Source organism: Crocuta crocuta, unplaced genomic scaffold (assembly GCF_008692635.1).
Source record: "Crocuta crocuta isolate KB4526 unplaced genomic scaffold, BGI_CrCroc_1.0 scaffold55, whole genome shotgun sequence".
Taxonomy (NCBI): domain Eukaryota; kingdom Metazoa; phylum Chordata; class Mammalia; order Carnivora; family Hyaenidae; genus Crocuta; species Crocuta crocuta.
In genome coordinates, this window is record NW_027530512.1 from 5,991,850 (window position 1) to 6,006,672 (window position 14,823).

At 39.1% G+C, this 14,823-nt stretch overlaps 1 protein-coding gene across 3 annotated transcripts in view; it reads left to right on the plus strand.

Annotated features, from left to right (window-relative positions):
- The window catches only part of PPP2R5E (protein phosphatase 2 regulatory subunit B'epsilon), a 144,073-nt gene that overhangs the window by 68,240 nt on the left and 61,010 nt on the right, over positions 1–14,823 (plus strand). For all 3 annotated transcript variants that reach the window (XM_077767209.1, XM_077767211.1, XM_077767210.1), the window contains exon 3: positions 12,140–12,336. In XM_077767209.1, coding sequence (XP_077623335.1) covers positions 12,140–12,336 — 197 coding nt within the window. The remainder of the gene's footprint in view (positions 1–12,139; positions 12,337–14,823) is intronic.

Consider the following 14,823-nt stretch of genomic DNA (forward strand, 5'->3'; position numbering starts at 1 on the left):
CAATTACCTCAAGAACTTGAAAATAATGTGATCATTTATTTATTTATTTATTTATTTATTTATTTATTTATTTATTTTTGACGGGGAGGGTCAAATGAAGGGTAAGTGCTTGCTGAAAATTTGTAATTCCATTAATTTATTTCTTTACCTTATAACCACAAGTAAAAATAGTGGTTTTGAAGGTTTTTGTGGCTCATACTTTGGAACCCAGCAAAAAATTGGGCTTCAACAATGTTGACTCTTGGATACATTTTGGAAATTTGTTCTGTTAATTTCTTTTTATCATATTATGACTTTATGACTTTTCTCTTGGTCTTAAAAGCCAAGTGTGGAAGAGAAGATGAATTATGGTATATGAAGGTTTTAAATACTATAGATGGCCTTTGATTGAAGCTTGATATTATTAGCATAAAACTTCAACAAAAATTTAATATTTCTAGAAGTACTTCAGAATTTATTTTTTAAGTAGTTTAAAAATAATTTTGAAACTATGCCAAACATGGTAATTATATTTCCATACAGAAAATGTTTTAATGAGAGATATAAAAAAAGGAATTGATTCTGCTTTTTGTTGTAGATACTTGGTAGATGTTTGTCAAATGAATGATAACTTTGTGAAAAGCGTTTTCGATCCTACAAATGGTTTTTTCACTTAAACCTCACTTGACCCTGTGAAGTACATTTTCTCAATTTTACAGATGAGAAAACTAAGGCTCAGAGAAATAAGAGGCTTGCCCACTGTCACCTAGTAAACAGTAAAGGTATGATTCCAGTTCAGAACCAGAGTCAAGGCCAAAGTATAAAAGTGCTTCACAAGGCCCGAGATGATCTACAGCTACTCATACCTTCCTCTACTGATCCATCTCCCCCCACTTTTCACTTTGCATGTGGCTCCAGCCACGTTTGCTTCTTTGCAGATGCTCAGACTTGCCAGCACACTCCCTGCTGCAGAGCACCTTTGCAATTTGCACCCTGTTCTTGGGCCTCTTCCCCCCATTTGCCCTTTTGGCTGACTACCTCACCTCCTTCAAGAGTTTTCTCAAATGTTCTCTTCCAGGTACATACTCTAATGTTGTACTGTCCACCCCAAAATACAGTTACTCAGCATACTGGTTTCCTCCATAATGTATACCATATAACATATTCATTCATTCCCTTTTTTTTTTTAAGTTTATTTATTTTGAGAGAGAGTATGAGCAGAGGAAGGGCAGAGAGAGAGGGAGAGGGAGAGAGAAAATCCCCAGTAGGTTCTGCACTGTCAGCGCAGATCGCAATGTGGGGCTCAAACTCATGAACCAGGAGTTTGCTAAAACCGAGAGACAGACACTTAAGGGATCCAGCCTCCCAGGCACCCCCATATTAATTTTTTTTATTTGCAATTATTTGTCTCCTTGTGCTAGAATGTAAAACTCTTTGAGAGAGGAAGTGTTAGTCTCTTTTTATGGTGTCCCAGCACTGGTTGTCCCTCAGTGGGAGTTCATTGAATAATTGTTGATTGTATGAGAGAGTGTGAGTGGGGGAGGGTCAAGAGAGATGGGGACAGAGGATCTGAACAGAAGCAGGCTCTGTGCTGACAGCAGAGAGCCTGATGTGAGGCTTGAACTCGTGAACCGTGAGATCATGACCTGAGCCCAAGGCAGATGCTTAACCAACTGACCCACCGACACACCCCTAAACCTTCCACCTTTACATTTATTAATGGTACACTTGGCAAAATTATCAGGTTATTTTTGCTATGGAGGGCATGCCAAATTATACTATTTCATTATGTTGTATATTCATCTTCATTTTGAATATTTTTCTCTCCTTGAATGTAAACCATTTTATTTAAAAACTCAACTAAATTAAAAACTTTTTTCCATGTTTATTTTTGAGAAAGAGAGCAACAGCATGAGTGGGGGAGGGGCAGAAAGAGAGAATGAGACACACATGAGCTTGCGCGTGCATGTGCGCGCGCACGCACACATACACACAGAGTCTGAAGCAGCCTCTAGGCTCTCAAACGGGCAGCACAGAGCCCAATGCTGGGCTTGAACCCACGAAACGTGAGTTCATGACCTGAGCTGAAGTTGGACACTTAACTGACTGAGCCACCTAGGCACCCCTCAACTAAGTTGTTTTTTTTTTTTTTAAAGAAATTTCGCTGACATTTTTCCTTTTTTTTTTTTTTTAAACTATTTATTTATTTTTAGATAGAGAAAGCATGATTCAGGGACGGGCAGAGAGAGAGCGAGAGTTTGGAAAGAGAAGGGCAGAGAGAGGATCCCAAGCAGGCTAGGCATTGTCAGCACAGAGCCTGACACAGGGCTCAAACCGATGAACTGTGAGAACATGACCTGAGCTGACATTGGATGTTTTAATTGACTGAGCCACCCAGGTGCCCCCAACTAGATTTTTTAAATGAAATGTTAGAAAAGAAGGCATTATTTTATTAGATTAGTAGAGGGAGGTGATATTTTAAGAAACTAAGGAATTGCATTGTTTAGTTAGGTTTTTGTCAAGTAAGCTGGCCTGGTTTCTTTTTCTTATGTTCATAAATATTGTATCATTAACATGATCATTTAACATTGTATCAGGTGTATCATTGTATCATTGTTAGCATGTTGCTAACACCTCCATCTGGTCACCTGATTACTATTTCTTTTTTGTGGTGAGAACGTTTAAGATCTCTCTAAGTAATTTTCAACTATATTATACATAGATCCCTGAAACATACTCATTTTATAATTGGAAGCTTGTACTCTTTGACTAACATCTCTCCATTTCCCTCACCCTTGAGGTCCTGGTAGCCGTCATTCTGATCTCTGTTTGTAGGAGTTTGTCTTGTTCAGATTTCACATATAAGTGAAATCATACAGTATCTGTCTTTCTCTGTGTGACTTACTTTGTTTAGCCCATCCTTATTTAGGGGTTTTTGGTTTGTTTTGAGAGAGAGAGGGTGCGAGGACATGAGTAGGGGAGGGGCAGAAGAAGAGGAGAGAGAATCCTCGGCGACAGGAGGCTCAATCTCAATCTCAATCTCAATCACAGGACCATGAGATCATGACCTGAGCCAAAATCAAGACTTGGGTGGCTAACCTAGAGTGAGCCACCCGGGGCGCCCCTGTTCTTACTCAGATGCCTTCATTCTTATTTTTTAATTTTCATTTTATGACTTGGTATTATCAAAATATTGAAACAATTTATTTTATGTAATATTAATATTAAATCTTTCCCTCTATTCTGCAGTATAATTTTATTTCCGGAGGAATAAAGTTCTAATTTACAAGTGGAAACACAGAGAAAGAAGATTCAATATGTACAATTTATTGATTGAACCTATATCTGTTGTGTACTTACCATATTCTAGAAACTTCTCGGATCTGGGTATTAAAAGAGGAAGAAGGCATGTGTTTGACTCAGTGGTTTAAAAAAAAAGTACCAATATGATGTGGCAAGTTCTTGACTGGAGGTGTATATAAAATTTTTTGGAAATTTTTATGTTACATAGCTTCTAAGGACTACATGGCTGCCTTAAAGTGAAGAGCTCCTATACTATTGTAGGCATATGGTTATCTTCTCAGCTTTTATGGCCATCTAAACACAGTTCAAATTGGTATGTCATTATAGCTAGAACTCTGTTATCCATGCTGCTAGACTGATGTTGGAACAAAGCAGTGATACGGCCCAAAGACCCCATATACAGGCTGTGGGAAGGTTGGTCCTGGTGCCGGGCAAAGTAGCACTAAGGAGAGGGAAGGAAGGTCAAGGCGGAGAACACATGATCTGTGCATGTGATGGGTTTAAGGAAGGATTGTCTTTTATTTGGAGATTGCCCTTTCTCTTCTTTTATTATTCCAAGGAGCCTTTCTTTTTATGAAATTATAGTGAAAGTAAATGGTGGCTACTTACTGTTCTAATGACTTTATCTGAAAAAAATATCAACATGGTCTTTTTTGTAATTTCATTGATATAGAAAATCCTCAAAAAAGGGAATCACAAAGATAGTTTTAAATGCTGTGTCATTCTTTCAGCCCTTTTTGGGGGGGTGATATAGCCCAGCATGCTACAGGAGTTTCTTGTGTTCAGAGGTCCTGCCTGGTTCCATCTCTGGAAATAAGCCGTTAGGTGATGAATTAATAATAGACTGATGGGGTGTCTGGATGGCTCAGGTGGTTAAACATCCAACACTTGGTTTTGGCCCAGGTCATGATTCTTGCTGTTCCTGGGTTTGAGCCCTGTATCTTTCTGGCTTTGCACTGACAGTGTGGAGCCTGCTTGGAATTCTCTCTCTTCCTCTCTCTCTGCCCCTCCCCCATTGGCACTCTCAAAATAAATTGTTAATCATCAAAAAATATTTAAAAACATAAAAAAAATAATAGGTTGATTTTATCAGCCAGAGGCTTTGGTGGCTTTTGTCCTGGGGGTGATTTTGGTGGCAGGAAAGTTATCTATACCTATAATTAGGAATTGATCAATTTTAAAATGTTTTATTGCTTGTCCTGACAAGTTTCAGTGACTGCCTTGGCAGTAGAAGATAAAGCATGAGGGATACCTAATGCGAAGGGTTGGAAACAGAAATATTTATTAGAAGCATGTGTACATGTGTATGTGCATGTGTGAGCATGGGTTTGTGTGCATGTATGTTTTCCTCTTCTGATTAGAACATAGTGTCAGAATAAGGCGAGAGCCTTGAATCTTGTTAATTTTGCTGCTGCAACCACTGGTTTCCATCAGTGGTGACTTTTGGGTTTTGCTTATAAAGTGGACAGCATGTATTGATTTGTTAGCTTTTGGGAAAGGAAAACTGGAGAGATCCACCGAAGAATAATAAGAAAGACATGTTGATTGTCCAAGCTGTGTAGAATAATTAATATATTTTGTTTAGAACTTTAAGTTACCTGTCTACCATTGTTCACTAGTTTAGGGCTGATTTTATGGCTGTTTAAGTTTAAAAATATGTAAGTGCATGTAGAAAAGCCCATCAAATATTCCTTCACTTTTTTTAGATTCCAAATTTTCTTAAACCAGTGTCTACCCACGACAGTTTATCTGTAGCTCCGGGGGTGGCGGTGGGGCGGTTAGGTGCTGTTATTGATCACAGTCACCATCACCACCACCGTTGTCGTTTCCAGTGTGGGCTCTGGGAGAAGATGACCTGAATTCAGATACCAGCTGCAGCTCTTACTCGTGGGTAACGTTGGGAAAGTGACTGTGCTGTTCTGGTCCCCAGTCCTTTCTTCTGAAAAACTGGGATATTAATAGTGGTCACTCATAAGGTATCCTGAGGATTAAAGGGGGATGATTCCTGTAAGGAGCTTAGTACAGCACTTTGCAGTAGTCTGTGTTCATTATTATTGTCATTCTTTTTACCTTGAAATAATCAGTACTGGCCTTTTCTGCCTTTCAGTTTATAGTTTAAACTTGTTTAATGCTCACACCTTGGTCTCATTTTTCTTGATTACTCTTTCCTCTGTGTGACCATTCTACAAGACGTGCTTTTTATCTTTTAGTTTTTAAAGTTTGTTTGTTTACTTATTTTGAGAGAGAGAAAGAGGGAGCGTGAACGTGAGGGAGGGGCAGGCAGAGAGAAAGGGAGACAGAGAACCCCAAGCAGGCTCCGAGCTGTCAGTGCAGCGCTTGCTGTGGGGCTGGCTCCATGTCACGAAGCCGCAAGATCAGGAAACGCATTTTGAACCTGTGGGAAAAGCACATGTTAGTAATGAGCAAGGTGTTTTCCATTTTTGTACATTCGCTTCTACAGCCCAGGCGAGGAGGAATGCTTTCGCTCTTGTAGATGTTCCCAGGGACCTTCCTTTGCTTGGAAATGGCCAGTTTTCATGGTTACTTTTTTTGTTTGTTTTTTTTAAATTGCTGTTTTTATCTTTTTTATTTTATTTTTTGAGAGAGTGCAAGAGAGTGAGTGAGTGGGGAAGAGGGGCAGAGGGAGCTGGCTCCATGTGCCGCGTGGGGCGCGACACGGGTCTCGATCCAATGACTCTGGGATCATGGCTTGAGCCAAAATCAAGAGGCTTGAGCCAAAATCAAGAGTCAGATGGCTGAAACAACTGAGTCACGCAGGCGCCCCTCACGGTTAGTTTTCAATGAACTAAAAGAGAAAGAATTTCAAAGGTGAGGAAAATGAAAGAAGGATTTTATAGTTATTACTTTAAAAACAGTGGTTTTCAAGCATGGCCTCACATTGAAATCACTTGGGATGCTTTTAAAAAATACAGATATATAGTAGTGAGAACACTGCACCACCACCACCGTCATCAACAGCAACAAACGTTTTTGAACTCACTGCTTTGAATACAGTAATAAGTTAATTGGAATGGTGAAATTTTTAATACTTATTTTAGCTAACATGTTAGTTTTGAGTTAGTCTATTTGTGTCGAAGTATCTTGTGTAATCAACATGTTATAGCCTAGTTCCTAAGACATGAAACCTAATATTATTACTTGGTTCATTAGAAAGAGTTAAGAGTTTTGTCTTCCAGTTTTGATGAAAGATAGCTGGTTCTATCTGTAATTTTTTGGGTGCCAAAAACAATTCCTAATTTAAGCATAGCTCACTAATAAAATAGAATTCCGTTTAGTTTTCCAGAAATACGTGCTATGAGAAGAGCATGCCTCTCGTATCTGTGTTTAGAAGCAAACTTGGTGGCAAGGGTTTGGACAAAGCACGTGGACAGGCAGTTAGGCTTTTTATTGCTGGGACTAGCATGCCTGAGTTCATCAAGGCTGAGTGCACGTAATATCTTAATATTAAGCTCTCCTTAGTACTATGAAACTAAATTTCTGTAAATGTAGCTTCATATACTTTATGCAGATAAAAGTCTCATTGACTCTGTTGAAGTTTTAGAGGGTTGTGTATGATAGGGATGGGAATTTATATACTTTGTGGAGAGTTGTAAGGGATGGGGTGAGAGTAGGGGATCAAAGACCATATTTATATTCTCTCTGTTGGTAACTTAAAAAAATTTTTATTTTATAGTTTATTTTTGAGACAGAGAGAGAGCGTGAGCAAGGGAGGGGCAGAGAGAGCGGGAGACACAGAATCCAAAGCAGGCTCCAGGCTCTGAGCTGTCAGCACAGAGCCTGGTGTGGGGCTCGAACCCACAAACTGCGAGATCATGACTTGAGCCGAAGCTGTATGCTCAATCGACTGAGCCACCCAGGTGCTCCTGTTGGTAACTTTTTTGTGAGAGTAGGAGAGGGGATCTAGAAGGGCTGAGTAATTGCTTAGGACATTTTCAGGTAAAAAGCATTGTTAAGTTAGTAGGATTTTATTGTAGATCTTTTGAATTAAAATAATTGATTATAAATATTGTTCATTAGGAGTTCAAATAATGTTACTGCTTAGCTTCCAATGCAAACATCATTTTAGAGAAATGTTTATTCACTCTATTTCCACATTCATTTTAATAGCCTATGTGTGAATAAGTTACCAGCCATATCTTTTTTTAAAATGAATTTGCATTTTTTCCTGTGATGATATGACTAGTAAATGTTATCGTGATGTAAACCTCTTTATTTGATTGGCCTATTTGCAAAGTGTGAATTTAATGTTCTGATTTTCAACAAATTCAGTTGAAGGGAGTTGTAGAGCACTAAACCCAAAGGACAGCTAGCTCATGTTTCATTTCTTCTACCTTTGCTGCGTTTTGCTTCCAAAGTCATCCTGAGTCAGGCCCTGGGGGAAGATGGGCCGATACTGGATCTATGATCATGTGTCCCAAACATTAGTTGAGACGGAATAATGGAAGCTGTTGACTAGGGAGGAATGAGCTTATTTTGCTGATTAAGACAAACACTAATAAACAGCCAGCCCTTGAAATCATAGTAAGGGTGAGGGGAGGTGCACGTGTGTATATGTGTACCCATGCACGTATGCAGATAATGTGGGGAAGGGGGGTAGGGCTGTGTGGCTAAAGTGTGTATCAGCTCCTCTTGACTGTCCTTCGGACACAAGGAGAATCTTTGTCTCTTAATTTGAACGTGCATCCTCCCTCTATTGTGGAATTCTATGTTCCTTTTCCCATTCCTTCTTGTTACCTGTAAATTTTCAAATGATTTGGGTATGAACATGTTGGAAATGGGAGTAGTCATTTTCCTCAGCTTACTGATGAAAATTGGTAGGGGATGCCGGGAGATGTAATAGAAAAGGCATATGGGAGAAAATGACCAGTGCTAAAAGAGAAAAAGAGGGACAGTACGGTGAGTAATGTAACTGCCGAGTGGATTGACCACTTAGCTGGTCACTACATTATTTTCTTGGGTGAGAAACATACTCTGGAAATCAACTTAATTTTAAGAGCTGTTCTAGAGCAGTAGAATCTGATTTTATGAATCTTATCAAACTATGATAGTTGAATCAGTTATCTCCTCTTTAAACAGATACTAACACTGAATGGATGGGTTGTTGTGCTCATGACCTTCATGGTATTATATAACCACTTATTGATTCCTCATTATTTATGGTTATGATTCTATGGACTTCTTTTCCTGGGGGCAGGGACGGCTGTGTAGACCAGAGGTTTCCATTAGAAGAGAGACGACACAAGCATCCATCCACTGCCTGGTCAGCTTTGGGATTCTAAGATGACCTTTATTTTTTCTAATTTACATTTATTTATAAATGTCTGTAATTTGTAATTTGTTTTCCTTCAATCTAAGTTACTTCCGAAGTGTTTAGATTTTCAAGTGGCTTGGATTTGGGAGGTGGGTCACTTTGAATTGTTAAAATCTAGTGTTACTACATTATGGTTAGAATATATTGCCTATCTGATTTCTTCCTTTCGTCGTTTATGATCATTTATGATCTTCTTTTTCCAACCTAATACCAGATACTTTTGATACATGTTTCTTTGCAAAGATACTTGTTAGCCGCTTCTGAGACTGGTTCCGTAATACATTAAACTTATATCATTGAAACCTTCTGGGCTACTCAGAGTGTTTCTTCTCTTATACTGGCTTGTTCTACATTTTCGCATTACCTATTTTCATAGTTCGCTGGGATTAGGGGAGATGAGGGCACGGAGGTTAAAAACAGCTATTTGAGGCAGTCAGAGGACCAGACATTACAAGGGCCTTTTGCTCAGACTGATTTAGGTCCTCCTTCAGTGAGAATGAAAAAAAAAAATTTTTTTTTTAAATTGTTGCTATAATTGAATTGTCTCTTTGAGGAACACTCCCCCCTCTTTTTCTTTCAGTCACTCTAGATTACTTCTGTTATTTAAGTTAAGGAGACGAGATCATTTAGAAGAATTTAGCCTGTGATAAAGAATAAAGAATAGCTTCTTGCCGTATGTGTTAATCTCAGGAATGGGCTAGAGGGAGATAGAGAAGGCGCTCAGCCTGATCCTTTATGAATGGGACATGTTGGAGATTAATTGTTGATTTCTCTCTGTGTTCTTCCTCTTCTTATCTCTTTGCACACACCCGGTTTTCTGAAGTCTGGTATTCCTCTTGTCTTTTCTTGAGTTTCATGATTACATGGTGATGAGGAGTCCTGGGTCTAGAGCCAGTCTGCCTGGGTTTGAATCCTGTCTTTCTGCTTGTTGGCTGTATGATTCTGGGCAAGTCACTGAATTTCCCTGTGTCTTGATTTCTTCATTTGTTAAATAGTACCTACTGCATAGAACTGTTATGGTATTATATGAGATGTAATATGTGAAAATGCTTAGAATAGTACATGATAAATGTACCCAATAGTGCTTAATAAATGTAAGCTACTATTATTCCATGAGGCTTTGGATAGCCTGTTTCTCATTTGTCTATGACATACGTCAATTTAGATAAAGAATAAATTTCAACTGCCTAACATAAAAAAAAAGACTAAATGTTAATTGCCTAAATTTTAAAAATAGCCAAATATATGAATCTCTTGAGGATTCTTGCAGTGACCACAACAATTAATCAGTGTTGTCACTACTTAAATGATGGTTTGCTTTTTGGAGGAAAGGCTGTCATTTATAGATGCTTTCATAATTCATATGTGCCAGCATATACAGTTCTCCATGTAAATGGTCTGGTTTTTAAGCTTATTAAAGTTACTGTGTCAAAAACAGGGTTAATTAAAATCTCCTTTAAAGATTTTATCCTTAATGTTACATTAATAAGATTCTTTTATTCCCCGTGCAGCATCAAAACTTCCATTCAGCTTTGAGGTATGAGGTCTGATTTAGAACCTGCAAGACTTCAGTACTTGACCATCATGGTCCTATGCATGTTAACTAGTCATTGGCTATGGATATATAGCCATTTTCATAAGCTCCTTAGTTTTGTTTTCTTATTAATTAATTTTGAATACATGAAGCAGGTATCAAAGAGAAAGCTTGGTCTGATTAAACTCAGTTCTTATAGTCTTTAGTTTTAGACTAGATTTAGACTAGACTAGTTTTAGCTAGATTTTTTTTTTAACGTAATTAAGTCTAGGGCCATAGAATAAGATCTCTCACAGCCTAACTCAAATCCCAAAGTCTTTGTAATACATTAGGCTTTTGGGGACCCATGAGGGTGGTGGTGGGAGATGAAACTCACTGGTTAAGAATAATTTTTAAATTTCTAACTTGTTTTTATTTACTAAGAATAGCAGTGATGCTCTACATACCTTCAGAAATACCAACCACATCTTGTTCCTTTGTATCTGCTAGAGAAATCCTATGTTTTCAGGTGTCCTGCTCGCTATCATCTAGGCTCACCTTAAAGTTCATGTCAGAAGGGAGTGTTTTGGGGGAGAATTATCTCTGAGGTCCCAGGTACTTGGACTAGCACTTGGGTTGTGGGCTGTGAGGAGGGGAAGGGGGGTGTGGAGAGGAGTCACCTGAACCCTTTGAGTAGGAGCCTCACCCTCACTGCCTTCTGCTAGGGCTGCAGGTGTTGTCAGGTGGGTGCTGCTAACTGTCGCACTTACCTCCAGAGAATAGGTGACCCATGCTTTATGGCTGCTAGAAAGCATTTACTGGGAAGCTGGCAACTGAAGGTGGTTGCAAGTGACAGACCAAACATTGTTCAAGTCCTTGTTGAGTAGTACAGAGGGAGTTTGGAAGTGTGGTTAGAGACCTGGGCACTGTGTCCAGCTCCATAACTTATTCATTGTGGGACGACCTCAGTGATAGTCTCCAATTTTCTTTTTGGGAAAACAATATAATGCCATCTGCTTACCTTTAAGAGTGTTTTGAGGATTAAGGAGTTAATCACCTTGGATGAAGGCAGGAGCCTGAGCATAATATCATTGCCTTTTTAGAGAAGTTCCGGTTTGGGGAATAAAGTAGTGAAAATAAAGGAATGGAATGGGCTGTCTACAACTCGGTGTGTTTCAAGTCCAGCTGTAAATCAGGTTTCCATTCTAGCTGAGAAATTTTAACTTAAAAATATATATATATATTTTAGAAATGACACCAAACCAAATGTCTGACCTGCTGTTTGTGGGAAAGAACAGATGTTTATTCTGAGAACATACTAATGAAGATGTTAGTGGTTTTCTCCCACTGTAAGGGAATAAGATGGGTCATAAGAGAGAGCAGAGATTTAAGTATAGTTTGCTCTTACTGTCCCATCACCGGAGTGTTCTTTTTGAGAGAATCGATATTACTTCATTTTGTTGGTTTTCCAAGTTTCTTTGACAAAGAAACTTCATAGAAGTCAAGCCAAAACAAAACAAAATATAAACACACCTACAGCAGTTGCTTTAAATACCAAGGGTGTCAGCATGAAATTAAAATGAACTTACTGACATTTCTGCTTTGAAATTTTTTAAGTAAAACTAATTTCAACCAACAGTGAAAACTTGTGGCTTTACCTTATAATGGGAAGTTTGACCTTTTTCAGTGCTTTTGGCTCAGGGGTTTTGACATGGAATGTTTCTGGTTAAAATTTGCTTCAACTTTCTAATGGCTCTTGGGATTTTGGTCAATCTTTGGTTGTGGAATAGCAAATGCTGTCTATTGTGTTGGTACCATGTAGTTTTCAAAGACAAGGTCTCTGAAGTAGTGGCTATGGTATCCCCTCCGCCCATGTGTAATTGTTAAAAAGAACACTGTTGTCATGTGAATTCTTATTTTTTTTGAGCTTGCTTTTGAAGTAACTTTCACAGAGAATTCCTGTTACCTAGAAATTGATGACAGACTTACACCATTTCCTTTTTTTTTCTTAGACGTTCCATCCTCAGAGCAGCCTGAACTGTTCCTAAAGAAACTTCAGCAGTGCTGTGTCATTTTTGACTTCATGGACACGCTATCTGATCTTAAAATGAAAGAATACAAGCGCTCCACTCTTAATGAACTGGTGGACTACATTACAATAAGCAGAGGCTGTTTGACAGAGCAGACTTACCCTGAAGTAGTTAGAATGGTGAGTTTCTTTTTTTCGCCGCGGACACTTTTAAGCACCTTCCATAGCGACGCACAGGTGTAATTATTGCAGAGCCAGGTCACTGGAGGTCACCTCCACAAATGAGAGCCAACCTTCTGAGAGCTAAGCTAAAGTAGCCGGAACAATAATAGAGTTTGAAGAGTATGATTTCATGAGCGTGAAATCCACAACTTTTCACCTACAACAGTACTGGAGGAGCCAGTGACTTCCGGATATGAAGCCAGGATGGCCAGGGTGGTCTTGGATTTCTGGCGCTGGGAAAAGAAAGGCACAGGAGAATCAACACAAGTTGTAGATCTGTGTTTGAAAAATATTCAAGCCTGTTGGATGTCTTGATTTTTTTTTTTTCCTTTTTTCTCCCTGTTCATCGTGGTAAATTAGAAATGGCTTTAACCTTAATAAAATTGTGATTTGTAGAATCTAGTTAAAGCCTCTCCTGGCTTTATATAAACTAATCATTCTCATTATGCTCTTGAAATCCGGGGTGATGTCTTTCATTTTTTTTTGAACAGTGTCTTGCACTTTGTGTGGTCATTAGGAGTTATGAGAAGAAACATTATTAGCATAATGGAAGTAATTATGTTCTTATTGGGTCAATAATTATATTAGTTTTTTTTTAAAAGCTCAGCCAAAATATGGTTTTCTGTTAGATTTCTATGGGAAGCTTGCCTTCCTTGGCATCCCAGAAGATCTTGGATCTAGAGACTGTGTGCCCTCTGGGGGAGGTGGGGCTCTTCCCCTAATTGGTGAAATGATGCTGCAGAGACCCAAAAGGGTCAGCGCAACCACTGGGAAGCCCCTTGGGGAATCTGGCCCCTTCTCTCTGTACTGCTGGAACCTGTCTAGCTTTTCCGTTCAACTTTTATAATTTGTATCCAACAAATACAGAAAAGAGACCTCTGTGATGAAGTAGATGCGGTTAAGAATGAATAGTTCAGATTTGGGAAGGGATGTGAATTATCACAACTTGAGAAACCGTGATTGATGCATGAGGGTCATTTCAAAACAATGTCCAGTGTTTCCCTCAGATTGATGTTTGAGTGTATGTCGTGTTTGTCGTTAATTTACAAGAATGTAGTAGTAGAACGCTATGTAGGTTAACTGTTAACACTGGAGCTCGTGAGCAGTGGTTCTCAACGATGGGTGATTTTGCTTCCCAGGGCACTTTGGCAATGTCTAGAGCCACGCTCAGGGGTTGGAGGGGTGTGCTACCAGCATCTAGTGGAGAGAGACCAAATTGCAGCTAAACATTTCATGATGCACAGGACAGCCCCCCAACAAAGAATGATCTGGCCCTAAATGTCAATAGTGCTGTTGTTGAGAAGCCCTGCTCTCGAGTTTGCATGCTCTCTAAACCTCTTAATCTGACACCTGGGGTTTTCTCTAGGCCATCTGCCTTCTGCAGAGCATGGCATTTGGTTTTAACCTACCCATGTCCTCAGCCAAACAGAGGTATCCACTGTTTATAACTTCGTTTTATATCATTCCATGGATTGTCCATGAGTATGTAAGCGTATATGAGCATCTAGGTATGAATACACAAGTGGTGGCATACCCTACACACTTATCCATACCTCACTTTTTTCACTTACCAGTATAGAATATGTATCAGTGCACATAAAGCTGTCTCGTACAGTCTTACAGGTGTGCGATGTTTCATTGTGTGGCTGCACCATAATTTATTTAACCACTATCCCCTGAATATTCTTATATACCTGTCAGTATACCCTTTTGTGAGAGCCTCTGTATGTTTACTAATTTTTTTTCTTTAATAGCCTTTCTTTTCCCCCTGTTTCTGGACTTCCATGTGTGTCTTGGGCCCCACCTCTGATTCGCCCCTTCCTTTCAAGACTTGGCTTAAGGTGCTACTGCTGTTTCCTGAAAAGCCCAGAATTGTCTCCTACCTGCATTTCCTTCGATTCTTGGCAATTCACCCTTTTGGAATTTGTTCATTTGCTGTTTTTTACTTATTTTCACACCTTTATCTAATTTTTCTAATTAGACTGTAAGCACTTCTAGGCAGGAACTGTGCCCTGCACATCTCTGTGGCCTCCGGAATACCTCCTAGTGCAGGTCTACCAGGAGTTTGTTGAATGAGTGAATGAATTCCTTCTTAAATGTGAGTATTTCAGGCTCTCAAATTATCTCAAATTAAGATATTGAATGTCATTGGGTTCTATTTAGTTTTAAAACCCAGTATTTGGCACAATCAAAAAATTCTTTTATTCTTATGAAACCAGCTTGGTTCTAAATGAGCTTTGGTCTCTTAATAGAGACTGTTTTCCCTGCTCCCCACCCCTCCTCCAACCCCCTTCCAAAAACAATTTTTTTTAGAAGTCTCCTGTCAGGTCAGTTCTGTGTGAGTGTGCATTTAAAAACATACTGGAGCCCTACCATAGGAAATGTTAAATCTATAGCCCTCATGCTATTCTAGGGCATTAGAAAATTAACTTTCCAGATGGTGGT